The sequence below is a fragment of the Chroicocephalus ridibundus genome, chromosome 9, assembly GCF_963924245.1.
Source record: "Chroicocephalus ridibundus chromosome 9, bChrRid1.1, whole genome shotgun sequence".
Lineage (NCBI taxonomy): Eukaryota > Metazoa > Chordata > Aves > Charadriiformes > Laridae > Chroicocephalus > Chroicocephalus ridibundus.
This window is the reverse complement of record NC_086292.1, coordinates 21,338,352-21,365,939: the sequence shown is the minus strand read 5'-3', so window position 1 is coordinate 21,365,939 and position 27,588 is coordinate 21,338,352. Positions and strand designations below refer to the sequence as shown.

The following is a 27,588-nucleotide window of genomic DNA, read 5'->3' as shown; positions in this document are numbered from 1 at the left end:
CCCAGAAGACTTGAATCATGAGTTGTACCACCCAAAGCCAATACCTACATGGATTATTGCAAGAGAACAGGTTTCCATACAGCGACTATCTATAAACCTGATCAAACTTCAGCATAAATTGGGCAAAATGGCAAAAATTTGCCATTTTGATGGCAATGGGACTGTTACAAGGGACAAACCTAAAGTTTAATGTAAGGGTTAGCAGGATTCTGGCCATAAATTTCTATTTTATGTTGCCTTTTGGAAGGTCACTGCATTTCTGTGATGGCAATGCTAATCCGAGCGTAGACAAGCACAGGCTGTCTCTACGGCTTCTTCAACAAATCCTATATATATTTTGAGGTATTTTATCTGCCATTAAGGTACACTGTAGAGTTTTATGTTAAATTAGAATGTCCTACGCTTACCTGTAGTAGTGAGAAAACTATTTCAGGTTTTCATTTTATTTCCTTTTTAGAACATTTTGAAAAACATTCAACATTTTCTAGATAACACGCAAACCCTAGTACTACAGTAATTACAATACAGTATTTATTTGCCAGATACTTCAAAAAAAAAAAAAAAAACAACCATCATTTTGGCTAATATCTTTAAAGAAACCCCTTTTCTCTTTTTTCCTCCTCCCTCTCTGCTCCACTAGCTGAAAAGCCAATAAAAAAATTCTCCACCTCCTACACAGTTCAGAACAAGATCTGTGTGCATTTCTCCTAGGCATGTTTTGAGACCCAGAAGGGGATGAAAGTAGTTAATGCGCACCGGGAATCTCAATTTCAGGCACAGATCTGTACTTTTCTATTGACCTTGCTGATATGCTGCAAGATAAATATTAAACAATTTTTTGATCAATTTAAGTCCAGCCTGGGGAGAAGAAACAGTTAAAGAAATGTCTCAAGTATACTTGCATTCAGCTAATCAGACTTTGTGTGCATCTACAAATGGTACAGAACTGAAATCAATCCTTGATAATGAAACCACAAACGAAAAATGGACCGAAGACTCCTTTCCAGGATTAGAAATACTGTGCACAATTTATATTACATACGCTGTGATCATTTCAGTGGGTCTCCTTGGAAATGCTATACTCATCAAAGTCTTTTTCAAGATTAAATCAATGCAGACGGTTCCAAACATCTTCATCACCAGCCTGGCATTTGGAGACCTCCTGCTTTTATTAACTTGCGTGCCTGTAGATGCAACGCGGTACATTGTGGATACCTGGGTCTTCGGAAGAATTGGGTGCAAGCTGCTGTCTTTTATCCAGTTAACCTCAGTTGGAGTATCAGTGTTTACCCTGACTGTTCTCAGTGCTGACAGGTGGGTCTGATGCGACTGCTTTGCCAGGAGATGCCGCAGGTGTGAAGCTAGAAATGAATAAAAGAGCTGAAATGACGATTTTGCACAAGATTAAATGGCACATTGTAATAGACTAAAAAAAAAAAAAAAAACCAAACCAAAAAAAAAGAACGCTCTCCCATTTGATTTTAAAATGTGTGTTAGAAAAATTGGAGCAGTTCTTTTCAATGGAGTGAAGTGAGAAAGACTCTTAAAGTCTTTTGACCTTTTATTAGCCTGAAGTACAGTACAGGGTTTTTTTCTCAATTGCACAGAAAAGGGAAATTGCTTAAGGCAGGGAAAAGGCAGTATATTGGTGCTATCTAGTGGTGCACTAAAGTAGTCGGGGAAGATGAAAAATAAAACTGTGAAAACGACTGAGTGGAAATCCTTTGTCCTTTGCGCTCGGCGAGGCTCTAAAATCCCAGAACATAAAAAAGATTGACATGTGGGGTAAAAAGCCAAAAATAAACACAGAACAGACTGGGGGAAAAATTAGTGACTCTCATATTTTGATGGTTACGGCAATACTATAGTAATTGTCAGTGTGAGATAATATGGCGCAATTTGAATATTTTATCTTATAGTTCTTAACATCTTTTCCAGAGCTATTTTAGCCCAGCGGTCCTGAAGTTAAACTCAGGTTACAATGAAAGCACCAGGATGAGTGCTCCCATCTGACTGCTCTCAGGAGCTGCCGAACAATCGGCACTTCTTTTCTGAATGAACAAAACTAAGATGAGATTTCAGTTCAATCAGCATAAGCATGAAAAAGGAGCAGAAAAACCCAACAGGAATTTTAGTATTAAGAAAGCAAAAGATTTTCATCTTGTATGCCAGCAATTAGGGATTGTATGTGACAGCAAGCAGTTCACGTGTGCAGAATTTAAGCAATGATACTGTTACTGTACTCCAAAAAAATCCAAGCCAACACATGAATGGCCACACTGGGTCAGATCAAGGGTCCATGGAGCTGTAGCATAAGGACAAGAAAAGACACATAGGAAGAACAAAAACCACTATCCAACTTATATCCTAAGTCTTCAGATGACCTCCTGAGCAGATGCGGTTTCTCTCTATTTAATAACCTCAAGGGATTTCTCTCCTAGACCCTTGTTCCACCTCTTCTTGAACTTGTTTAGCAATGACTTTCGCTGCCTGTTGCACAAACAACTCCTTGTTTTGGCTCTGCACGTGGCTTCAGTTGATGGCCCTGGCTCTTGTGCCAGCAGACAGTGATCCCTGTCCATCTCTCCAGGCTATTCATGTTATTTCCATCCTTGGTATGCTTTTTTTTTTTTTTTTTAAATAAGGTGTGCAGAGCAGCACATGTTGTTCAAGAGTTGCATGAACGAGATACAGGTAATTGCATAACAGCCTTTTTTGCTCTCCATTGTTTTCCTAATAATCCCTAACATTTTTCTTTTTTGTTGTTTTTCTGGGGTTTGGTGTTAGTTGTTTTTTTTTTTTACTACTGCTGAGTATTAAGCTGATGTTTTCACTGAACTATCCTATCTATCACAGCTCCAAAGTCTTTGTCCTGTATGAAGTCAATTCAGAATCTATAATCTTGACACTTGCTTTTGTATTTGATTCTTCATGGTAGCTGCTACGTAAATACTCCACGCTACATTTTCACAGGGTAAACGTAACTGAGAAAGCTCAGAAAGCTCAGTCATGTGCACAATGCCAGACTATCATGTTCCAGTATGCTAGAAGAGCTCAAAGTCAATAAAACTGGTATTTATTTGATAAAGAGCAGTCCAGCTTGCAGTTTGCTAATTAAATGTGCCTAGAGGAGAAAAAGACCAGATCCTCAGCTTGTGAAAAACGGTACAATTAAGCTGTCTTATCCTCTGGATCCTTTTTCACTGCCTTTCCTTTCATGCCAGTCTTGTACCCCCTGGAGGGATCTCTTCTTTCTGCATCACAGAGACTCCCTGATACTTGGGGAGCAGGGTGTATTGTGCTCCATCCACCTTCATGGCAGTCGGTCCTTTTTCCCAGTCCCATTTCACACAGATTTTCACCCATCTATAGATTTACCCAGATTTTCTCACTTGTCTGACTCAGCCCACGTGCTGCAGAATCACAGCTGGGAATCAACAGCAGTGCTAGCTCCTGGTTTATTAGCATGAATGAATACCGGAGCATCATTTTGAGTCAGATCGCTGCACTCAGCTGGGATCTGAAGAACATAGGAGAAAGGAGGGGTGTATATGCTTGGTTTCATGTATTTATAAAATAGTTAACCTGTTTCATACCTTTGCCAGTTTTTCATACTAATTCCCTCATTTACCTTTCTAGGCAGTGCCATAAAAATAGGAGAGACGATTCCCCTCACGGATCCTAATCCAAACAGTAGAATTCATCTTTACTTAGGAAGGCTTTAAATGACAAGCCCTGCCAGCCAATTCATTAAAATACATGCTTAAAATTAACTTTTAAATTTCCATCGTCATGACAAAGAGCTAGTATCTGTTTTTCATTTCCAAGATGATCTTACCACTCTCTGTTTAGCGAGAACTGGGATGGCTTTATCCCCAAGAAGTTTGCGTTGTCAGTGCTTGCAGTGTTTCCGCATTCATTCTGATGGTGATGTTGGTTGGTTTTAGGTACAGAGCCATCGTTAAGCCCTTGGAACTGCAGACTTCGGATGCGCTCCTGAAGACCTGCTGTAAAGCCGGCTGTGTGTGGATCGTCTCCATGATATTTGCTATCCCAGAGGCTGTTTTTTCAGATTTGTATTCTTTCAGCAATCCTGAGAAAAACGTAACTTTTGAGGCATGTGCCCCCTATCCTGTATCTGAGAAGATCCTGCAGGAAGCTCACTCCCTGGTTTGCTTCTTAGTGTTCTATATTGTACCCTTAGCTGTCATTTCTGTCTACTATTTTCTTATCGCCAGAACTTTATATAAAAGTACATCCAACATGCCAGCAGAAGAACATGGTCATGCCCGTAAGCAGGTAAGCTGTGATCAAGCGCTAACGTGTCCAGTTTTCCAAAATCTATCATGCTGATTAAGTCTGAATACTTGAGCGCAAAACCTTTACCTGGTAATAGAGTAAAAAGCTCCATAAACTCAGCCAATATTAGCAATCCAAATTCAGCTATGCACTTCAGCACATGTTTATGACTCATTAATTTAATTGTGAGTGTACCCTCTTTCCTAAAGAGGGATGGGGTTTTGTTTTGTGTAATTATGAACTTATTGAACTCAGGAGTTACAACGTTGACTTGTAAACAGAGACCTCATCCGTGTGAGCTGACACATTTAACTATTGTACTTTTATATCCTAATTTAGATGAGATTGCCATGTGATTTATAATGGAAAGGGAATGTGCTCTGCACTGGAAATACTTTGGTAAAACAATTACAGAATCACAGGAAATAGATTTCTTTTTCTATTGGTTTTGGGTTTGATTTTTTTCCATTTTGCTTTTTTGGTCACTAATGCATTTAGACCCCTTTGAAAATCAGCACCAACTACATAAACACGTGTTACTAATTGCTATTAATACCAAATATGCATTATTTTCTCGTAGATTGAATCCCGCAAGAGAGTTGCAAAAACAGTGCTGGTGCTTGTTGCTTTGTTTGCCTTTTGCTGGCTGCCTAACCACATCCTCTACCTGTACCGCTCTTTTACATACCACGCTTCTGTAGACGCTTCCACCTTTCATCTGATAGCCACTATTTTCTCCCGTGCCTTGGCCTTCAGCAATTCCTGCGTCAATCCTTTTGCTCTTTATTGGCTGAGTAAAAGTTTCCGGCAACATTTTAAAAAGCAAGTCTCGTGCTGCAAGGCAAAACTTGGAAGGAAGCCTCAGAGTGGTACCCACAGTAATACACCCACCAGAGCCCTGTCCGTCACGGGCAGCACGCACGGCTCAGAAATCAGTGTTACACTGCTAACAGATTACAGCATCACAAAAGAAGAGGAAAGTGTTTAGTCTGTCTGGGATGAAGAAGGACAGAAACTGAGCCTTTGCAATCAAGCCACTGCTAGCGGGAGCCTGGAAAAAGGCACCATGCCTTGCCCTGTCTGTGAAAGCATTTTCATCGGGAGCTCCTCTTTTTTTTTAAATATACAATAAGGAAATCAAACTGTGCGGGAGAAGCTGCAACAGCTGAACTTTCCAGCATAAGCTCAAAGGGATTGTTCACGTTCCCAAGAACGAACACGGATCCCTAGCTGGAATTCCTGGACTGGGCAGGACAGGAGTCAGCAGAGTTGCTGCGAGAATTGGCGGTGAGGATGGTTTTGTTCTTGGTGACTTGTTCTTTGACTTGTGACTGAGAGCTCCCTCTGTCAAACACTCGCCTCTGCAGCAAGCAAGCAGAGCCACCTATCTTCATAACACGATCAAACAGGCAGATCTTTCATTTATTTCTTTTCTTGACCCTATTGTTAAAAATTGGTAAGCCCATCAGAAAGCGTGCTAAAATTAAAGCAAGCTAAGGTCTGTAGTACGGTGTAGTAAAAAAGAAAAAGCATTATGGGCCAGATCCACACCAGGCTTTGCTCTGCCGGTGACTTTGAAACTCTCAGTGAGAGCTGATGGCTGGGTGAAGGGGTGCCTTTCACAGTTGCTAAGGAAGCCAAGGGAACGAGCAGGTCATCATCTCTCTTCAAAATCTATAACCATCTTCAACCACGCTTGTAAAATTCTTTGCGATCTATGGGGGAAAACATCTCAACGGTGCAGAGTTCTGTATTGTTATAGTGATTTAACATGAAGAAATTGGGGTGGGTCTGTATCAGAGTGCTGGTTGTGATTTGCGGTGCACTTTTGAAGTGAACTGCTCGTACGTCCCCTCCTGCCTTACTTTGCTCTGTCTCCCAGAGTGCTGTGAGTGCACAGCCTGGATTCCTCTCAGATTAAACCGCACAGCCAATCCACAGAACTAGACTAGACTAAGTTTGAATAAAGCCCCCAAAAGTGTATGGCGGGGGCGGTCAGATTAACCATTTCCCTCCACGGATGCACTCCTGCTGTAGTGTACGTGGTCATATCTCAGTGGGCCGCACGTTTTCAACCATGCTGGGAGAGCTGGATTTCTCTATTATACTAATTTTCTCTTCTTCAAGTTATTCAGGTAATATCCCTTTTTAATATTGGGATATACTGTCTTTATGAGATAGGCCTTCTAATCTCAAATCCACTGATTTTATGACTCTGCATGGAGAGGCAAGTCAGGGACAGCCTATCATGGGCAGCCTGCGCATCCCTAAAAACTGCTGGCGGGGACTCGCTTCCCATCGGGAAATACAGGAAGCAAGTCTTCCCACCCCACGTTACAAAAATGTTGAATGACACTTATTTTTATGAACTTTGTGTACCCTGCACCAAAACTGTGTTCTGTGGGAGTGGGCGACAGAAAACACAGTAGATTTTCCATCGCTTAAACTAAGGGACTTCTAGCTCAAAAACGAATTTGTGCGTTAAAGTATAGAAGAGAGGTTGCAATATATGAATTAAAGAAAATCGTGCTGTCAGTCACAGAAGTTTCAATTTTAACTAACCCTTGAAGATATAACACCCCTCCAGCTCCACAGAGCCCCTAAAAACACATGGCTGGAAACCCACCCATCCATGCACCACTATTTGAGTTCATTACAAGACGAGAAAATCTATTTGCAGTCTCTCTCTGTTGACTGCCCTAATCAGAATAATAAAACCAAACTATAAATCCCAAGGGCATTGGAATACAACCTCTGTCATCTTAAACCGGTTTAATGATAGCCCATTTTAATCCCATCAAGCCTGGCCTTATTTTACTGCACTCTTCATGTTACCTGCTGCAAGGCTATAAACACTAATTGTCAAATGGATTCTCCCTTTTATTGTACCATTTGCAGACCAGGATAGGATCACTGAAACCAATGGAAATATAACAGCACATAAATGCAATTTACGGCAAACCAGACTCCAGAGACCTTATTTTACTCTCTTTGTCTTAATATAACACACTCCCTGGTAGTGAGCTACATACAAATAGAACAAACATATTGCACTGATATTTTCCCCTTCTTTTTTTTCTTCAATGGAGCTGCAGGGTGAGACTGAAATAGGTAAATAAACCTACACACTTATGAGCGTACTTTTATTTTCCTGGATGTTACTACAGGGAATTCAAAACAAAAGACAAATCAATGAACATTACAGTTCTTTACATCATTCTTTATTCTAGTTTATTAAAGCCTTTGGAAAACAAATCTGCCACGTGTTTCTGGACTTCACAATTTGTCTCTATTGGGGACCAAATTTCCCACCGCAAAATCCTTGTCTACCCCCCACAGCAGCCCTTAAAACCCACGGTTTCCTAATTCTCCATTTTTCTTGCTTTGCATGCAGCTACTTTTTGCTTGTGTAACTACTCCTCTCACTGGATAGTCTATCTATTGCTAATATATCCTGTTACAAAATTGGTATTTTTGCTGTATGCTGTACATGTTTTGGTTAAAGACTGGCAATATTTCAAGCCATAATTTAACTATTCTGTGTACTTTATGCTTTTATAACTCTGTGCTTTCAAATCTTCATGATGTGTTGTATTGGAGTGATACATTGGTCAACTTTTATTTTTATCTAAACAATCCAATGATATTCATTCCATCTATTCCCCCAATATAATTATCCATAAAATGTCTCCACATTACCATAACTGGATTTAAGGAAAAGGGGATGTTTCTTTTGCATCTTTGCTCAGTATTCCAAAATCCAGTTCTTTCACCCCTAGATAATACAGGTGTAATTCTGTAAGAGCATATGGGAATAATGTCTATTTACAGAAACATTGAGTGTTATTTAGCAAAAAACTGGCATGAGGAATTAGGAGTTTACTATTTAGATCCACAATGAAAGAATAGGTAGAAAAAAGGCACAAAATACTGAAAGGCAAGACTCCATGAAAGGTCTTGTTCCTGGGGAGTCTTTCTGAGAAAGTAAATACGATTTCTAGGATGTACCTTGATTATAGTTTGTTTTGTGAATGAGATGTACACATTAACAGCTTTGATACATATAAATGTAACAACTATTGTTCACCTCAGCAACAGGCTTAGCCTCAGTACTCTAATTTGTGCTGCCACTACCAGATGCTGGTTTAGTTAAAAAAAAAAGCCACAAAAATGAAGGAAACGATGTCAAAGCATGGATACAGCGTTAACAGACTGCATGTGCACCTCCAGCAAATGGCACAGAATATTAGTCAGTTATGAAATTATAGCCATTTTAAAGCTCATCCTCCTGTTTTCATCGAAAGTATTTTTATTTTACATAGTTAAATATAGGCTGCCCGCTGACACTCATGTGTTTCTGCTAAGAATATTACAATTAAAGAATAAGCTAAAGTTACACACAGCTACAGCACTTACACATTTCAGTCAGTGGTACTTATAATTTTTTAAAAAATACAGGCTCTAACCAGCGTTTAGTTATGGGCTCTGACACTGATGGTCCCCTCGGTGCAAGGCGAACTGTTTTGTGGAATTTCCTTTGTTGGCATAGGAAAGGGTATTGAAATTTTAGCACATCTGGATCTGGTCCTGTCATTTTTTGCACTGTGAAGACTCCACTTCACGCTCGCTCCTCTGTGTAACAGCTACAGGCTCCAGCCCCATGGAAAGCCCAAAGAGGAGTAACCTCTCTGCACTTAATCACTAGTTCCTGCCTCCTTGATTTAATATAACAAAGCATCTTAAGAAAAGAGTGTTAACTCTTTACCTAATTAAGTATTAGCTAGTGATTTGCTGGTTCCCCTCTAATAGACAACAAAACACCACTTTAAGAAAACCAAGATTTCAGTACTTTTGCTAGGTGGTATCTCTAGACCAACAATCAGCTCTGATGAACCAAAATTGCCTTTTATCACACAGGAAGAGGCAGACAGAGATACAAAATCATCATGCTAATGCCTCCTTTTAATATGTACTTTGGGACATTCTGTCAGGATTTAAAACGCCATTTCTTGATAGCTCAGACTGACCTGATCTGTGTAACACTCAAGCCCTTCGCACCATCCCCAGAACATGCAGCTTGCTGCAGCAGTGCTTGTGCAGCCATGAATTGTATCTTTTCAAGGATGTGATTGAGAGGAAAGCTGTCTTGACCCCAAAAATCGATGAGCTTCCAGTCGAATCAGTTTCCTGAGCTGGCTCACTGCACTGTCTTTACTGAAGAGGAAGAGAACAGATGGTGGCGACACAGTAAGAAGCTGCGACACGGGAGCTGTCGTCACACATGCTGTTATCTGTGGAAAGTGTGAGGGAATTTGAGGTAGTTTGTCCTCATAGCTACATTAAAGTGTGCGGATCAGATTCACCAGGCACTAACCCTGCTGCACGCAAGCATGATCTCACTTCCATGGGACTGAGATGAAACTTGGCTCTCCTGCTCCCCAGGACAGCGCCCCAGTGACTTGCTGTAGGTAGATCTGCACGCTAGGGAAATCCGTACCGTGCTCCTCCTGCCCAGGAAGCTTAATTGGTCAAACTATTGGCACCAGCAGCCTGTGCCGAGGGAGGAGCAAGACCCAGTGTGATTTTTTGACATTTAGCACACCATTTAAGTGTTATCTACCTCTTTTGGGTTTTGTCTTTGCCTCTAGTAGGATATGAAAACACTTTCTGCCTCAGTGACAGACGACGGCCAGCTGGCTACACGGCACCTCAACTGACAGCAACTACATTTAGTCAGGTTATGAATGTAAAAAACTGCCAAAATCAAATAAGCAGTTTAAGACGTAAATTGTATTGCTCTTAAAATGATTAAGGCTATGATTATCTTGCTTCTAAACAGACACTCAATTCCAATTTTTATAAGTAAGCACAGTTCACGTGAAGACTCTCATGCTCCTCACCAAAAGCATATACCTATTTGAGAGCTAATACAAATGTCTCTTAAGCTGTCAGTTTATAAGTGGTGACGAAACAATCTTTGGACAACTATCGTAATAGCCCTGCCAAGGGAAAATTCTTGAAGCATGAAAGATGTCATTAACCAGGCTGGATGTTTTTTGTGTAACAGCCAAAGGTTACTAGAAGTGTATATTTATATCCTCAGCAATTTCATCTGACGGTCTGTTGACCAGCCAGTTAGCTGGTGTCGCTCTCTCCCTGCAGAGCTTCACAAGCTCAGGATCGTGTCTTTGATTTTATTATCGTTCCAGTCTGTATCACAGTAAAGATATATTTGTTCCTGGAATACTCACTTTCAGCAAACTTCTGTCCTGAATATTATTTTCATTGCTAAGTGGAAAGACTGCTTTGCCGCTGGCAACCAGCCACCGACAGCCTTGGTGGGATTGTTCAGCTAAATTTTTATTTAAAACACATGCACTCTTTTAATACCTGGGGTTTATAGCTCTAGGTTAAATTTTGAAAAACAAAACCTGAACAGTGTGCTTCGTTATCCTCTAAATAAATACTTTTAAATACATAATTCAGCAATTAAATTTGTTTTTGATGTGAAAACCACTAGATGGCACTGAATGAAGGTCTTTTAAAAGAACTGATTGGAGTAAGAAAATTTTATTTAAAGTATTTCAGTATCCACAGGTAGAGCACTAAACTGATGGACAGCTAATTGCAGGCTTCATCAATGCAAACTCAATTCAAAATTTTGAAGACCTCATCCCTTGCATTGTACCAACCCTTCAGCAAGGGAGAGCAACAGCCGTAGCTGGAGGCCATCAGCCTGTCACACCCCTGTCCTGCAGAAAGCAGGTGCTTGTGCCACCCAGGCAGACCCCAGCAACTGCTCCTCCTGCCCAGGAAGCTTAATTGGTCAAACTATTGGCACCAGCAGCCTGTGCCAAGGGAGGAGCAAGAACCAGTGTGATTTTTTGACATTTAGCATGCCATTTAAGTGTTATCTCCCTCCTTTGCGTTTTGTCTTTGCCTCTAGTAGGATATGAAAACACTTTCTGCCTCAGTGACAGACGACGGCCAGCTGGCTGCGCGTCACCTCAACTGACAGCAGCAACTTGACTGCACAGTGCTGTCCCAAGGCACAGTAGGGACAACTAGTGCAGGAGAAAGTACTTGCAGTGTACTGCAAGTGCAGCCCCTTAGCAGGCTTTTATTTTACGTAAGTAAAACCTCAACAGTCTCCACGCAAGGCCCATGTAGTCAGGGCTGCATACACACAGCAGGCCCAGGTAGGTCCGCAGGCCCAGAAGGGGCCTCAGAGCCAGAAGGGGCCTCCTGCCGAGCCGCTGCCTGCAGTGAAACAGCTCTGCAGCCTGAGGGAAAGGAGCCCCGACGGCCCCGAGCAGCGCGTAGCCACCAGACACTGCGCCATCATCACAGGCCTCAGCCCGCACAGAGGCGGGAAGGGAACTCCCGCCCCCTGCCCTCTCCGGGAACGGCCCCCCTCCTCCCCATTGGCTCCGCCTTCCTCACGTGATCAGTCAGCCGGCGGCTCAGTGGCTGCGGCGTTCTTAGAGGGCGGGGGGGGGTGTGCGCCACTTCCGCTCCTGCGCGCTGCGGGGGTGCTGGGACGGTCACCGGCCGCGTGAGGCGGAGAGGCCCCGCGACGGCCCGCCCGCCCGCCCGCCGCTTCCGGCTGCGCGTGCTCGCGCTCGCGGGCGCTGCCCCGGCCCCGCCGCCGAGAGGGGCAGGGCCAGCGGGCGCCTCAGGCGGCGGCGGCGGCGGGTGCCTAGGCCCGGTGCGGGCATCTCCGCTCCCCCTTCCCCGCCGAACGGGCCAGGATGAGCGGCGAGGACGGGAACGAGGAGTTCTACCGGCAGCTGCAGCTCCAGCAGCAGTACGAGGCCGAGCCCGGCGGCGAGGGGGAGGCCGACCCCTTCACCTACGTGGACCCGGCCGATGGGGCCGCCTACGAGTGGGACCGGGAGAAGAAGGCCTGGTTCCCCAAGGTGGGTGCGGAGGCTGCCGCCGCGCTCCCTGAGGGGCGGGCGGGCCGGCCCGGTGCCCCCTGCCCGGTGTGAGGAGCGGCCTCCTCGCCTAGCTGCGGCCTTCTGTGGGAGAGCCTGGTGGGGGGCCGGCCGCGTGCCCAGGTTCCCCCCGCGGAGGGGTGAGAAAAAAGAACAGTTGATGTTGTTGGGGCTCTTCAGCACCGGGGTGTCTCGCTTGTCTGGATGCGGCCAAATCCAGTGCAAAGTCCCTGTGGCACTGAAACACTCTTGTTTTACAGGCAAAACCACGGCAGCTGGCGTTGCCTCCGTCTGTAACCCGACCGGCTGCATTCTGCTCTTTTGTTGTGAAGAGCCGTAGGTTGGCTTTTCTCCTTGGCTGCGAACCTACAATTGCTCAGGCCCGGCATGAAGTCACAGTTATATTTGTGGACACTAACAAATCGTTACTGACGTTGACATGTGTAGGTTTCTTTGTCATGGGAGCTGAGGTTATCTGTATTTTTCTGTTGGGAGTGAAGAAGTGAACTACTTTGTTGAGAGACCTAGATGAAAATGGACTAGCATGTCCCTCTTCTGTTATTATCTGAAAATAAGGCATGTGTAAAGATGCTTTCCTTCTTATTAGATCTTAGAAGTGCACTTGAAAATTAAGTGTATTTGGCTTAGAGGCATTCCACAGAATGGAAACGTGTTACAGTTTTTCCTCTTGTGGTGGTTTTTTTTTAATCAAATATTTTAAGTATAAAAAGCCAACTTGTTATAACAACGTGGTTCTTCAAGGTGAGAAGGAACATAGATTTAATGTGCTGATCTGTAGAGAAGGCTCCGGGGAGACCTTACAGTGGCCTTCTAGTATCTGAACTGGGCCTACAAGAAAGCTGGAGAGGGATTATTACAAGGGCTTGTAGTGGTAGGATGAAGGGTAGTGGTTTCAAACTGGAAGAGGGGAGATTTAGATAAGATGTTAGGAAGAAATTCTTGACTGGGAGGGTGGTGAGCCCCTGGCCCAGGTTGCCCAGAGAAGCTGTGGCTGCCACATCCCTGGAGGTGTTCAAGGCCAGGCTGGCCGGGGCTTGGAGCAACCTGGTCTGGTGGGAGGTGTCCCTGCCCAGGGCAGGGGGGTGGAACTAGATGATCTTTAAGGTTCCTTCCAACCCAAACCATTCTATGATCTGCAGGTGAAATAGTAGTTTCATTACTATGTGACAATGAATGAGGGCAGTTACTTAATTTAGAAATATTACGACATTTTATAGCAAGTACTTCATAAATGTAGCGTGCCAGTTCTTATTTGCGGCTCTGAATTCATTGCAATTCAGAGAATCTGAGTGAGAATGAAGCCTGTAGTGCCAAGTTTATATGTGTGTAAACCTGGTAAGGTCCATGTAGCAGAGGGCTTACGGAGGGATAAAAACATGTGAAAAATCCAGACTCGCGAAGTGAGTGGAGAGCTTAGTACTCCCGGCTCCCAGTGGAGTGCTATATCCAGTAAGCACGGTAACTTTTAAAAGGGTTCTTTTTTTATTATTATTTTTTTTTATTTCTACTGGGAGCGTTGGTCTTTCCTAAATGCCTCAAATATCTACCTTGGAAAGGAGACAACATTAAGAGTTGGGCAGATTATATAGGAACAGCAAAGTTCCTTAGTAAATATGATGTATAGTAGAAGTTGGTAAAGAACTGTTGTGAAACTCTGTGTTATAGATAGGTCACTGAGCTCAATATCACAGTATCTCTGGTTACTTAATTTTGATGATGATTATTCAACAGAGTGTTTTATCAAAATAGATTTAGGAGACCACGGGAGCCAGAAATTGTAGTTCTTCCTCTGCTCCATGAACGCTAATAAAATTCCTTATCTCTGTTCTCTGGCAAAAGATTAAGTAATCATCATCTACAGACTAGTATTGCACTGCTGCTCTACGTTGGGAATAGAGTAGCTGCTGAACTTCTTCTAAAGCGTATTTGAAAGCAGTGCAAAAAGTTAATGATATTAACTGTCAACGTTCCTCAGAAAAATTTGGAAAAGTCAAGTATTTAATAAAAGTGATTGCAACTTTATGTATTATTTAATTATTTTTCTTTCAATGGTACTATATTGAAGGATGCCAACTTTTTATAGTCCTCCATAAACATAGCACAAAATCATATGTTGAATTCATCTGCCTTCCTTCATCACTTACTATGAAAAAACAGGCATTGGATGTCTTTGTGAGCGTAGAGTATCTGTTCTTCATTTGGTTAATCTATTCCTTTCCATTTCAGTGTGACCCGTAGTTAATTAGATGCTAGCATGTCCTGTAGTATTGTATTTCTTTTTCTATAAGCTTAATTGCCCCAAACTGTACAACTGTGTGGGTATGGAGATAGAAGTGATCTTTCTGTGATGTTCTCCACCAGAACGGGATTGAAGCCCCAAGTAAGGAATTCTGTGAGCGCTTGTTTTCCACGCAGGCACGGAATGACTTAAGTTCCAATAAAAGCCTTTATACTTGTATAAATTCCTTTATGCCTGCAAAAATGCATGTTAAAAGGAAGTAGTTGCAATTGTATATATGGTAGGATGATAGCATATAAAGAGGAAAAAAAAAATCTTTGTTTTTGACTGGCAAAATTTGACAGTCCGTGGTAGGTAATTTGCTAAGAATAAATTTAGCTTTACATGAGAATGCGGCTCCACCTGAAGTTGACAAATTGAAGTTGCTGCAGGAAGGTGGCTAGTTGTTGCAGGTTTAATTACTAATTTATCAGTAGTTTCTCTGATGAAAATTAATAATATTGTTCACCAGAAAGTTTAAAAGCTTAATTCTCTGGATTTCATCAACTGTGAAACTAAGGGTTTGCTAAGATTGCTAGTGTCAAATATAATGAACCTTATTAGAACACAGTATTTTTTCTTCCTTTGTCTTGACATTGCATTATGTCATGTCTGTGAGAGCAGCCACTTACATTCCTGATTGAGGTGTGTTGCAAGTCTTGTTTAACACAGGAGCTATTTCATGCTAAACTTTCAAGTTATATAGGGCTCCACAGTCTCTTGTGTTACTCATGACAATCCTGTTAACTGTCAATTCTGCTATTTTGATTTGTCGTAAAAAAAGCTTAGAGTTGAACCATCAAGCTTCAAATCGCTATGGAAGATATGAGATGGCATTGTTAACATTGACACTTACCACAGTCTGTTGTGCCGCTTTCTTACAATAGCTTAATGACATTAAGTTTTGTTCCCTTTTGAATACAGATGAAGCAAGTGCAGCACAAGTCCCAGTCAGATAAAGTTTTCAAACGTTAAGGCTCAGCTTTGGGAATAAATCATTTCAGAGTGCGTATCTTCAGAAGATGCTTCATAGTGCAGTGATGCTAGCAAAATCAACTATGATGGATGTTATAAACATGGAATAACCTGCATGTGTAACATGTCTTTGCGTGTAATTGCTAGTGGCTAGTATTAAAATTTTCCTGTCTGGAAATACTGCATGTAATTTGTAGGGTGGTTTTGGTTTGGTCTTTAAAAGATAGACGCTAGCCAATGTTATATTTTATCCAAATACAGTCTCTCTCTAGAAAAGAGTGAGCTAATTATTTATCTATTGGTAGGATATAAAGTAGAGTATTCGGCCTTATAAACAGTGTGTTAAGATCCATCTCTAAGTGCAATATTTACTGTCTGTCAACACAAACATATGTTGTCTCTGAAAATGTTTCTATGAAAAGGCAGATGCCTACAAATGTCAGTCGTTCATCATCTGTGAATAAGTTGTTGGCTTACCTTCAGTGTCACTTTATCTCTTCAATGTGGTCAGGGTTTTTGCCCTTCAGGCAAATCCAATTTAGGTTGAAAGCAGAAGGCTTTGCATGGAAAAAAAGGCAAAACTTCTGAAATATTTGTTAAGAAACTTCATGTGCTGTATGAAATTAGCATGTTAGTCTAGTTCAGGTGGTGCCTACACTGATTGTTTTTGTTGTGCGCATAGCTTTACAAAGACGATTTAAAAACAGTTTTAAAAAACTGTTATTTTCTATCTTGCCAGATTAGAAAATGACCATGATCAGCACACTAACGTTAAAATGCGTACAAACCTGAATTTGTAGACCTTTGGAATTTTGGATTAACTTTCCTAATTTCTTTTCAGATAACAGAAGATTTCCTGGCAACGTATCATGCCAACTATGGCTTCCATGGAGATGATACAGACAGTTCATCTGCTTCTGGCACAGCAACTGAAAGTAAGCAACCAGTAACTTCTAAGACATCAGGAACGCAACCATCAGCAAACGAGAAAGGACCAAAACAAACAGATCCCAAACAAAAAGCAGAAAAACGGAAGCTTGAGCCAGGTAAGTGCCTAAGGGTTTCCCTCTGTGTAGGCTGCAACCTGCATAGTACTGAGTGGAACCTGACAACTGTTCAGTGTCATCATGTACAGCAAAGATATAGGTTGTTCTGAAAATTTCCAGAATAATTTTAGAATTCTATGGTACTTCATAGATATCCTAAGTCCATGTACAGGGTGGAAAAAAAGCAAATTAAGGTGTGTTCAGAGCTTTTCCTGTGGGCAAGCAAAAATTCTTAGAAATCTAATGGAATGTGAACGTTAGTGTGTGCTCCCATGTTTAATATATTGGCACAACTGAATTAAAACTCTGTTTTTTAGGGTGGTTTCATGTTGAAGAAGACAGAAACACAAATGTTTATGTGACTGGTAAGTAGTAGCATTTATTTCTCTCGTTTGAGCTAAGGATGGTAAAAGAGACTCGTATATGTCTCACTGGCTTCTAACATTACCTATTCAGTTTGCCACTTGCAAGCTACTTAATGTTATTTTCCTGACTGCATAATGTCTTTGTGACCTTTAAATTGCAGATGTGTGAAGGTAATATAAGGGACATATTCCATGTTTTTATCTTTTAAATGTGATATTCTGTGAGCTGTGTCAGCCAAGTCACTGATTTACTATTTTTTTTAAGTAAGCTACAGCAAAGAAACATAATCTTCGCAAAGTCCTAAAGAATATTGACTATATATATCACTTAATGTTTTAATCTCTAATTTTTCTTTGATTTTATAAATACATAATTCAATTATTGGGTAAGAAGGAGGAAACAGTAAGTACAAAAAAAACCCTAGAAATTGAATGAGCAAGTAACAGGGAAGTTCAAATGAAACTATCTGTGCATTTATTATGAAATTTTATTTTGGATGTTGGGGTGCTATCTTTAGGTGCATACACAGAGGTACATTTGGTGGTTCTGAGCAGTCACAGAAGTGCACACAGTTGAATTCTCAGAAATCTTTATCCAGGCCAAACTAGCATGGAACATTCACATAATTTTCTCCCTCCGTTTTGGGTTTTTTTTTTTTTTCTTAATTCAAAGTTCAGACTTTGAAAACTCCATACATTATCAGTTGCTTTTTTTTGTCGAATTTGTGGATGGATAAAATAGTTGTCTGTTTATAGATTGGGGTAGGTTTTTTTTGTCTCCGATCACTAGAGGTGCAGTGGAACTTAAAACTTGGGCAGGATAGTTGTGTTTGTGTAGGCCATTGTGTCCACTGCACCGTCGGTATCATGTATAGTGCTAAAGCTCTAGGCCTGCATATTAGGGAGCACAAAGATGTTGCTGTACGCTACACCTATTAAAAAGTAAAAGAATTTTCAAAGTGCTAGTATGAAGTAATGCTTAAAAGGTAATATCGAAAATATTGGTCCCAAGGGTGGTATGTAAAATATCGTCCTTAATTTTGATATGTTTCATTTAAAGAAACATTGTGAGGTTTTTGTTCTAATGAGGTTTTAAAAAAAATTGAACATCCTCAAGCCTTCTGTTTTAATTTATTTTGCAGGTTTGCCACCGGATATTACTAAAGATGAATTTGTACAAGTCATGTCAAAATGTGGCATCATCATGCGAGATCCACAGACAGAAGAACACAAAATCAAACTTTACAAAGATAAGGAAGGAAATCTTAAAGGAGATGGGCTCTGTTGCTATCTAAAGGTCAGTGGTGCAATGAAATGCAGATTTCCTTCCCATTGAAGATACTTGTGGGCACTGTTTCAGAATCACATTCAGAAGAGTCTTGAAATATCTAAAGTATAACTTAAAATGGGTCTAAAGGAAGACTTAAAAGGTGTCTGTTTTATTCCAGAACTGCCCACATATCTGCTTGTGCACCTCATTCGTTTCCTCTTAACCACCCCCACCCTCCCCCTGAAAATATCTGTAATACCTGCTGGACATGTCTCTACGTGTTCCTGTCTTGGGTGCCACTGATTATGGGGTGAAATGGGGAACCTCTTCACCTTTTACTTTCAAAGTATGCTACTATGTGGCCTAGAATACAGAAATAGCAAGACAGGAAGGAACATACTGTAGTGCTGTATTTACAACGTTTAATTGACAGCTGGTTAGGTTCAGAACTGTTCTTGCATTCTGTATTAGCCTATAAAAGTTTAGGCTGCAATACGATTTCCTTCGTGGTTCTCACTTGTGAAGCATTTGGAAAGTTAGTGCTTGCAAGTGCAATCTGCTTTAATTCTGCAAGAAGCACCAGGCAGTACTAAATTAACTTCATTGTAGTCTATGCTATTTTTGTAATTTTGGTAGTTAGGGCTGTTTAGTGCACAAGTATAAAGACAGTCTGTGCTCTAAAGGGCTTTTAGGAAAACATTAAAAATTACTTCAGAGCCTCAAAGTCTGCTGTTCTTAGAAAAGTGATACAAGCTTTATAGAAAATCATCCCCCTGAAATTTTGTTATTCTCGCTTTTAAGTTCACCAGCTTACTTGGCCATTGCAGATTAGTTTTTATGACATAATGAATGAAATGTGTGCAGTTGCTTTTGGGAGCATTACTCCACTATAACAGTGGTGAAGAAGTACTGGGTTTCAAAAAAGAAAGCATTGCTAACTCTGTGTCAAGAGACTCAAGGAGATGTGGCATTATGTTTTTCAGTGACAAGGAATTGATTCTTAGCCACGATATGCTTAACTAAATGGTACTGGAATAATTTGACTGTGCCATGTGCTTTAAAGCTTGTGTTCTGTTTTATCTCCAAATAGAGAGAATCAGTTCAACTTGCATTGAGACTTCTGGATGAGGCAGAAATTAGAGGCTATAAATTGCATGTTGAAGTTGCAAAGTTTCAACTGAAGGGGGAGTATGATGCAAGCAAAAAGAAGAAGAAATGTAAAGACTACAAGAAGAAGCTGTCTCAACAGCAGAAGTTTGTATTTTTTATTTCAGTAAAATATTGCTTGAATTCTAAGTGCTATTAGTAAAGCGCTGCTTTCAAATGCAATGCTATGAGTTATGCAAAAGTTGAAGTCTTATCTGACAGTGAAATAGCTTAAATATCACATATTTGGAGGGGAGGAACTTCATTATGTCAACATTTAATTTAGAACTTCTTCATCATTGACACATTAAAATAATACATAGGTGGTGTGGTTCTATCTCAAACCAGGACACAAGGGGAACCGTGGTCCTTTCAGTTATAGAAGAAAATATTACAACTTTTGGGAGATAAAAGACTTCGGGTTTTTTTTCTCAGTGTGTGAGTGTGCAAGTCCTATCTTAGGCTTACTTTTTTAAGGTACTAACGCTCTGGCTGTACGGACATATTGTTTGTACCATACTTTACTTGCTGCAAAGGGCAAGAGATGCTAGCTTCTATAGGAGGAAATACTAAAATACCTCTGTAGATTCCCCCAGACCCCTCTCTCTGGTCTGAGATATGCTGGTTTTTTAATTGTACACAGATTCATTGCTTTTGTCACTTAAAAACTTTTTTTCTGCCTTTTGGAGCCAAGAAGATGCGGATTAAAGAAGAAAAAAAAAATAAAGTATATAGGATGCTTAATATTTTAACGAAAGCAGCATTCCACTAAACATTTTAAATAGTAATGCAAAAAAGTATTTTGCCAGAGTTAAAGGGAATGAAGTCTACTTGGCATCTTATCAATTAAAAATAAAAGCCACTTGAAATGTATCTACTTCAGAGATACATTGCTAGTTCTTGCTGTAAGATGTCTCTGGTGTGGAGAGAGGTATGAAAATAATTAACTTGCATTTGACAGCAATTTGTGTGAATAAACTAACTTCAGTTGGCGTTCCTTTTGAGTTGAAGAGCATAACTTAATTGCTGCTACCTTCATTGGAAATCCAAGTCATCTTCAGCTGAAGTAGCAGATACAAGAAGGACCTTAAGACTTTTTCCCCCAAATATAATATTTTGAAATTTAGAAGTGTAAGTGAACATGTCCTTTTTTTGTAATAGGATGTGAAGTAGGCATTTCTACCAGAAGTCATAGAAGAGATGCCCTGAGTTACATTGCTAGTTTGTGGCAGTAGCTCTGTACACTGTGGAACAAAATCCATCTTGCAGCAATGCCTGTGTAAGACTGAAGGTGTTCTTACCTGTTTATTTAAATAAAAGTAGTTAAAGTTTACCAAAGGGAATAGTGGATCTCCTCTTTTACAAAGTAAGTTAGGAAAAAATTGTGAAATACCAACATTTTTATCATACTTGGCAGCAACTGGTTCCTGTATCTGAGCTGATAATTAAGAAGGAAGTAAAACTTGAAGATTATTTTTTCAGTGTTTAAGAAAATGCTTTGATTCTTAAGATAATTTATAGTGCCTCTAATAGCATTTAAGTACCTTAAAATCTCAACTGCTTTGTAGGAGAAATGGTAAAACTGGATGATTGCATTTTTCAGAAGAGCAAGTTAACTCTTTGTGTCAAAATACATGTTTTGGTTGATGTATTGCAAAAAATGCCAAATTAATGATTTTTTTTCAACAAATACTTGTAGAAACTGAAGAGAGCCGCAACAATATCTTCTTACTGTTGCTTCATTTCATTAGACAGCTGGATTGGAGGCCTGAGAAGAAAGATGGCGCAACTCGAATGCGACATGAACGCATCGTTATTATCAGGAATATGTTTCACCCAAAGGACTTTGAGGTAGGTGGATGCGGTTTGCTACTGTTGATTGTGCTGTTATTGTCTGCGCTTTCTGCTGTTAGAATTTTAGCAAAATTGTAGGCAGATGAGAACAGCATTAAACTTACTGTTTGGGCGGGTTTTTTTTTTCCTGTGCCAAGTATGTTTAAAATTCATTCAGTTATTTCCAAAAAAAACAAGACATCAAAGATATGTATTTTTCCAAATTGTCATTTTTCACTGTGTGTATCCTGACAATATTCCGTTTTGGGATAGAAAGAGTAGGCAGTAAGTCTTGTTTTAGAATAGAGAAGCAAGCGCAAAAGCCTTATTAATAAGTAGTATTTATTAAATCCAAATAAGGGCTGTCTGTCAACTCCCAAGTGGCTTTGAAAGCGCAGCGTAACAACACTTAATTTCTAAACTCTTAGTAGACTGGCAGGTGTGTTCCATTGGTGATTGAGCAAAAATAAAGCTGAGAAGAAAGTGCTTCTGTTTAATCTAATCTCTGTGATTGCATTGCAGGAGGATCCCTTAGTGCTAAATGAGATCAGAGAAGATCTGCGGACAGAATGTGAAAAGTTTGGTCAAGTAAAGAAGGTTCTCATATTTGATGTAGGTATTCTTTGCAGGTTGCTTTGGCAGAATTGATGTGATGTGCAACTATGCAAAACATTTATGAGTGGAGCATTTATTTGGTTTTGTGTGTTTACTTTATGGAAACTTGACCTCATCTTCCACTATTTTAAAATTGGCTGTTTTGGAAATTAATTTATAAGCACCTATCTACTTAGCTGATGTGAAGGCAAACTCTAACTCTTCTCAATAAATTGGATACATATTACAAGTTTGAGAATTTATAAATACATTCATTTATAGCTAAACTGGCTGAAATATTTGTCTTTTGTGTTCAAAATGTCTGTTCTGTGTACCAATAGAATAAAACGTGTAACCTTGCAAATTGAGTTTTTCGAACCCGATTGTGTATGATCAGAATGGAGCTATATCCTGATGGATTTTTGTAAGACAATCTAAAACATCTTGGAATACACTGTTTAGAAAAGTATTAAATGAAAGTTGTCTCTCCTTACAGCGACACCCTGATGGCGTGGCTTCTGTGTCATTTAAAGAAGCAACAGAAGCCGATCTATGCAAGTTAACTCTAAATGGAAGGTGGTTTGGTGGCCGTCAGCTCAGTGCTGAAACATGGGATGGTGTAACCGATTATCAGGTAGCCTTTTGTGGTCCTATTTCATCAAATATTTCTTCCAAACTGAAAATCTGTTTTAATTTGAGAAATGCTTGGTGTTCCCATCCCCTTCCCACCCCCGCCCCATCTTGCTTCTTGTCAAAAACTGCAAGGATGTCTCAAAAAAAAATAAATCATGCTTAATTATTCAACTTAGCAAAAATTTAAAGGACCTGCTTGATGTTAAAAATTGTGTGTTGGAGTTGTCAACTTAGAGGATTAGTCACTGGATGTACAGATTGTTAGTCCACAGTCAACAGAGCCTGTTGAAGTCTTGAGATATTAGTTTGCTTAATTTTATCTGTGTAAGTATTCATTTCTACAAGCATGACTGTAATGATGCGTATAAACGTATCTTTATTAGGTGGAGGAGACTGCAAGAGAAAGGGAAGAAAGGCTCAAGGTGTGGGGATCATTTCTAGAGGATCCTGATGCAAAGGAGCAGCAACCTACATCTGATTCAGATGCCGCAACAAGTAGCGTTAAACTGCCTGAAGGCAAACAACCTTCAAAAGTTAATGAGACATCTAAGGATGTAAATGATGAAGCCCATAAGAGGGAGAATAATGGTGAGGGCATTAATGAAGATGGTGCTCCATCTACAGACAGCAGCCTTGCAGGCAGCGATGTGGAAGCAGATACATAACGTCTTTAATGCTTTACGAAAGCATGGGTTTTAGGGTGATGTTTGAGTTTATCCCTTTCTTCAGGGTGACTGCAGACAATGTTCGTATGAATATATGCATATTAGAATGTCATCAGCTGTGTGCTTTGAAGTTTTCATTAAAAGCAGTATTTAATGAGATTCTAAAAGTTTGTATTAATTGGCTGTTCAGGTAAAGTAACTCAAGTTGCCAAGAATGCAGTAAAACTCATCAGGCTTCTTTTGTTCTAACTATGCTTGTCAGTGTTTCATTATGTAAGTGTGAAATATGTTCCAACCCTTAAGTTTATGTAACTGTATGTAACTTAAGTAATGCAAAGCTATTACAAGATTTGTGGGTTTTCCTGTTAATTTTCCTGTACCCCTTGGAGCTCGGTATCTCATCCTTAAAAATGATTCTTGTCCTGAGTGCTTTGGATCATTTTATGGAACAGATGCTGTGATGCATAAAGGGTGAATGCATTTGGATATGTTGCTGTGCATTAAGTGGCAAATGATAAGAGCAGTACCAAGTCGCAAACTTGAAGGAAGTGGAAAACAAACAAGGTTGCCAGAGCCAAGATGAGGCAAACTGAGTGAAGGTAGATTATTAAATCACAGCATTCAGTTAATTATTTTTTCTTCCCCTGTTTAGATCTTTTCTTGATGCTTAGATCTTCTGTTGAGGCTGGAATTATGTCAAGGAGACTAGAAATGCATGAGCACACACATTCTAGGCCATAATGAGTTAAGACTGATCTTAAACTCTCATGGTCTGTATGCACTAGGTATGCAAAATAGGCTTTTGATTGATGTGTTGGCTTTGTTTAGTTTTTGCTTTAATATTAGAGTAAACATTTTTGTTTAACTTTGTTAGATGATGAGTGTGAGTTCTCTTCAACGTTTTAGTTTAGATTTTTGTGCTCTCTGAAGGTGCAAGGATCTCCCATATTTCATAAAATTTAAAGGCTTTTGGCAACTTGAACTACAATTTGTTGTGCAAAAGTTAGAATACTTGAAATTATGCTTTCAAATAATATTCTTTTATATGGTAAAAAGGAAATGCTAGCCCTCTTAGAAATATTTCCAAAAGCAAGGCTTTAGAAGACCTTCTAACTTTACATATCTTAATAAGTGGCAGGCTTTCAAAAATAACTTTTGGGGAGCTGTTTTGGGTGTAGTCATTGTTAACTTAGAATCCCATTATTTTGATACCTAAGGATAGAAGAATACAGACTTAGGCACTAAGCAAGAAGGATACAGACTTAGGCACTAAGCAATTAAAATACTGGTGCTAAATTCATAGCACGCTGTTCATGTGGATGGTTACTAGCGCACATTTGTAAGGAGGATGTTTTGAATTTTTTTAATTCATATTGGATTGCAAGAAACCATAAATGCTAATTCTTATATTTCCATCCTGAAGTATTCAGAATGCTCTGAAAATCGGTATTTTCCAACTTTGTGCTCTGAGGTTACCATCTATATTTTTTTTCCAGAAGTCTGTGTGGTACTCTAAATTTGGGTTTTTTTGTTGTGTTTTTTTTTTTTTTTAAATTGGTATGTATGAGTAGCTATGCCAGCCAGAGCGTCTAAGTTAACACTTGCCACTGTGGTTATAAATTATGTCTTTTTGTGACAAAATGTTTGGTCTTGCAACAGAGGGGATATTTGAATTCGGGGTTTAAAAGTTGTGGGGGTTCATTTTAAGCTGGCACGACTACTAATTTCCCGTTTTGAGTTGCATTACAAAAAGAGCTGTATTGCCAGCCAAGAAAGACCATTTTCTCATCTTTGCAAGTGTGCGAATTGTACGTTTCAGCAAAGCAGGTGTTCAGGGAATCTGAAATGCTGCCTGGTGCCTAGCTGCACGTAGGGGTATATTCAGATGACATCTCCGGGTTGTGTTGGTTCTGCCTTAGTTATTTTTATTGGTAATAAGCACCACGGACCTTTGAGGGCTGAAGGTTTGGGCATACGAAGAGTGTAATTTAGTGTGGTGGGTATTGCTTTCAGTGCTCCTTTGCTTCCAGCTTCTAGACTCCAGGCTTTAGATCTGTTAGACTATTGTGTTTTGTTAGCTTTTTCGTTTTTTAAGAGAGCCTAGTGATATAACACTCTACGCAGTTAAATCGCCTGTTTTACAGTGGAATTGCAACGATATAGGGAAACTGTTGACAAATGTATAAATATTGTACAGTTCTATGAAGCCTTATCATGGTATCAGATATAAAAAACAAGGTTAGTGTTAGTGTTTGAAAAAAGACTGAAAAATAAAGAATCATTATATGTGCAGTAACCTTCCTCTCTCCAATTGATGTACGAATTTGATTGGCTTCCTTCAAAAATGAGACATGATGTTAAGTCTTTCCACCTTTTCCTCTAGACTTCACAGTGAAGTAGAGCACCAACGAAGACCAAACGCTTTTCTGGCTTTCCTATTAACTAGGATTCTTGCAAAAATAAAAGCTGTTTTTCCATGCAAATACGTGGTTCTAAGTGCGGCATTACACTCAAACTGGTATTTTCCTTTTGTCTACCTCTGTTACTCCCCAGTAAAATGTAAAAATATATTTTTATAAACTATTCCTTGAGTTATTGAGGCATTTAATAGTCTTTGGAGAGGTTAATGCAGCTGTAACTTTCTTTTCAGATTTTCATTGCGACCGAATTCTTCTGATGTTTTCCTTTTTTAAATGATGAAAATTTTTATAAATTAATCTGAACATAAATTAAAATTTTTCACAAAAGTTAAAATTACTATTTTGACGTACGATGATGAAAATCTTGTAGTATAGAGCAGTAATGTTGAATACCAAATTTTAACCAATCAGAAGCTGAACAAGCTGATTGATTTTTAAACTTGGATTTTTTTCTGACTGAACAGCATCATAAATTGGTAAGAAGTTAAAACCCCAATGGAATTTTCACTATATTTGTTCTCTAATTAATAGTGCTTTCTGATGACTTGTTTTGCTCATTAGAAGTGACAAAATCAAACTTTTTGCTCAGTTTCTACTTTTTCTTAGGTTCCATTCCAGTGTTGCAGTATACTGCGTGTTCCTTCGTCCCTAGGCTTTTGGCGAGAGGTTCGTTTTAAGAAAAGCTGTCTCCTTCCCGCCGTATATTGTGAAAACAACAACTAGCAGCACATTGAAACAATTTGTGGATAATCATTGCTGCTCAATTTTGAACTAGAGAAATAGCTGTTTTTGCTCATTCGCAGAGTGTAACAAAATGGATGTGAAGCCACTTAAATATAACAGCAGGGAAAGAGTATTAACTGGTATTTCAGCATAATTCGGCATAGATAATCACTTTCTTAACCATGCAATATAAAATCAGTTGCTTAGCTTTAAGATATATTGGTAGTTTGCTTTACAATGAAATGCTACTTAGTGGTTTGCTGGCAAAGTCATTGTGTGGAGGTAGAAGCATTCATCAGAGATGACATGGTTTGAGGAGCGTGGCCAAGGTAGACATCTGGAAACAAAAAGCCCCAAAAGAAAAGGCACAGAGGTGGTAGCAGGTTCTCGAATGTTCATATACAGCTGTAAAGAGAGAATTAGTTTCATTTTGCATCAAAATGTTTATCTGTTTCTCCTGCTGACTTTTTTTAATTACTTTTTTTAATTGAATTTCAGTCCCTCGTACAACTTACATTTTGTATAAGGATTGCAATTCACTTAAAATCATTAGTATGTTAAATGCAGTGCATTTTGGCTAAAACATGTCCTAGACATTATTCAGTTAAGGTTGATCTATTTACAATTACAAATACTTAACTTAATTCGCTTGAGAAAACTTAAAGGTATTGGATGCTTCATAGAAACCCAACCCTGCCTTTAAATTTTCCGGTAAAATCGATATCCATACCCTGAATTCTTGAGCTGTATAACCTAACTACATTCTTAAACACCAACAAACATACCTATAGATTTTAATTGGATTTTAAATTCTCACTTTTATTTCTGAATTTGAGGAACCATACTGCAGTATGATAAATGAATTATGGAAGTTGTGTACTTGTGTTGATTTAACTTGTGTGTATTTTAGTGCTCATTATACAAGGCTTGAAGTCTTACTGTCAGGATACTCTGAAAGTTCTGTAAAATATTTATAGAATTATGAAATCTTTTGCAGCAAATTGTTTTTTGCTCATTCTGTAATACGAAAGTATATTGTTAGATTAAACTTTTCAATAAGTTGACTTGGAACTTTTCTGCCAGGTTATTTTATTTCGATAAGATAAATCGATCATTTTCATTTATCCTTTAGAAAACCAACATTAAAAAAAAAAAATCATATTTGAATAATATCTAGACCTGTGACGGCATCTGGGAATCCCTTGATTTGTCTTCAATTTTGTTTCTTAAAGGGGTTGTGTTTTATACTACCTTTTTAATAAACAAACTCGTGAACAAAACAAGTCTTTTCTGGTTAGTTTTGAGATAATGTATTTGTCTTACTTTTTTTCCCCAGTAAAAGACACGGTAGCGTTTGGTGCCCAGTGACTTCAATTTATAAAG

The 27,588-nt window shown here is 39.5% G+C and overlaps 2 protein-coding genes across 3 annotated transcripts; both read left to right on the top strand.

The window, feature by feature from the left end:
- The first annotated feature begins 579 nt into the window (after positions 1-579).
- Positions 580-10,747, top strand: BRS3 (bombesin receptor subtype 3). The gene is made up of 3 exons (XM_063347043.1): positions 580-1,314; positions 3,948-4,299; positions 4,880-10,747. Exons 1-3 carry the CDS (start codon positions 884-886, stop codon positions 5,285-5,287), a joined length of 1,191 nt encoding a protein of 396 aa, XP_063203113.1. The 5' UTR covers positions 580-883; the 3' UTR covers positions 5,288-10,747.
- A 1,058-nt stretch (positions 10,748-11,805) lies between these two features.
- Positions 11,806-27,498, top strand: HTATSF1 (HIV-1 Tat specific factor 1). 2 transcript variants are annotated; one of them, XM_063345556.1, is made up of 10 exons: positions 11,806-12,218; positions 16,352-16,556; positions 16,874-16,921; positions 18,064-18,218; positions 19,282-19,445; positions 21,089-21,188; positions 21,693-21,782; positions 22,261-22,398; positions 22,781-22,985; positions 26,089-27,494. In XM_063345556.1, the coding sequence occupies exons 1-10, from the start codon at positions 12,051-12,053 to the stop codon at positions 26,157-26,159; spliced, it is 1,344 nt and encodes a 447-aa protein (XP_063201626.1). In that variant the 5' UTR covers positions 11,806-12,050; the 3' UTR covers positions 26,160-27,494. The 2 variants fall into 2 exon arrangements, with proteins under 2 accessions (XP_063201626.1, XP_063201625.1); XM_063345555.1 differs by having other exon boundaries at positions 22,781-27,498.
- Positions 27,499-27,588: the final 90 nt, after the last annotated feature.

Excerpts from the sequence above, each read along its gene's own strand:
- BRS3 (XM_063347043.1), top strand. The coding sequence starts at position 884 with ATGTCTCAAGTATACTTGCATTCAGCTAATCAGACTTTGTGTGCATCT. Across the intron at positions 1,315-3,947 it reads ACTGTTCTCAGTGCTGACAG|GTACAGAGCCATCGTTAAGC; the intron begins GTGGGTCTGATG and ends GGTTGGTTTTAG. Across the intron at positions 4,300-4,879 it reads ATGGTCATGCCCGTAAGCAG|ATTGAATCCCGCAAGAGAGT; the intron begins GTAAGCTGTGAT and ends ATTTTCTCGTAG.
- HTATSF1 (XM_063345555.1), top strand. The coding sequence starts at position 12,051 with ATGAGCGGCGAGGACGGGAACGAGGAGTTCTACCGGCAGCTGCAGCTC. Across the intron at positions 16,557-16,873 it reads AAAACGGAAGCTTGAGCCAG|GGTGGTTTCATGTTGAAGAA; the intron begins GTAAGTGCCTAA and ends TCTGTTTTTTAG. Across the intron at positions 16,922-18,063 it reads CACAAATGTTTATGTGACTG|GTTTGCCACCGGATATTACT; the intron begins GTAAGTAGTAGC and ends TTTATTTTGCAG.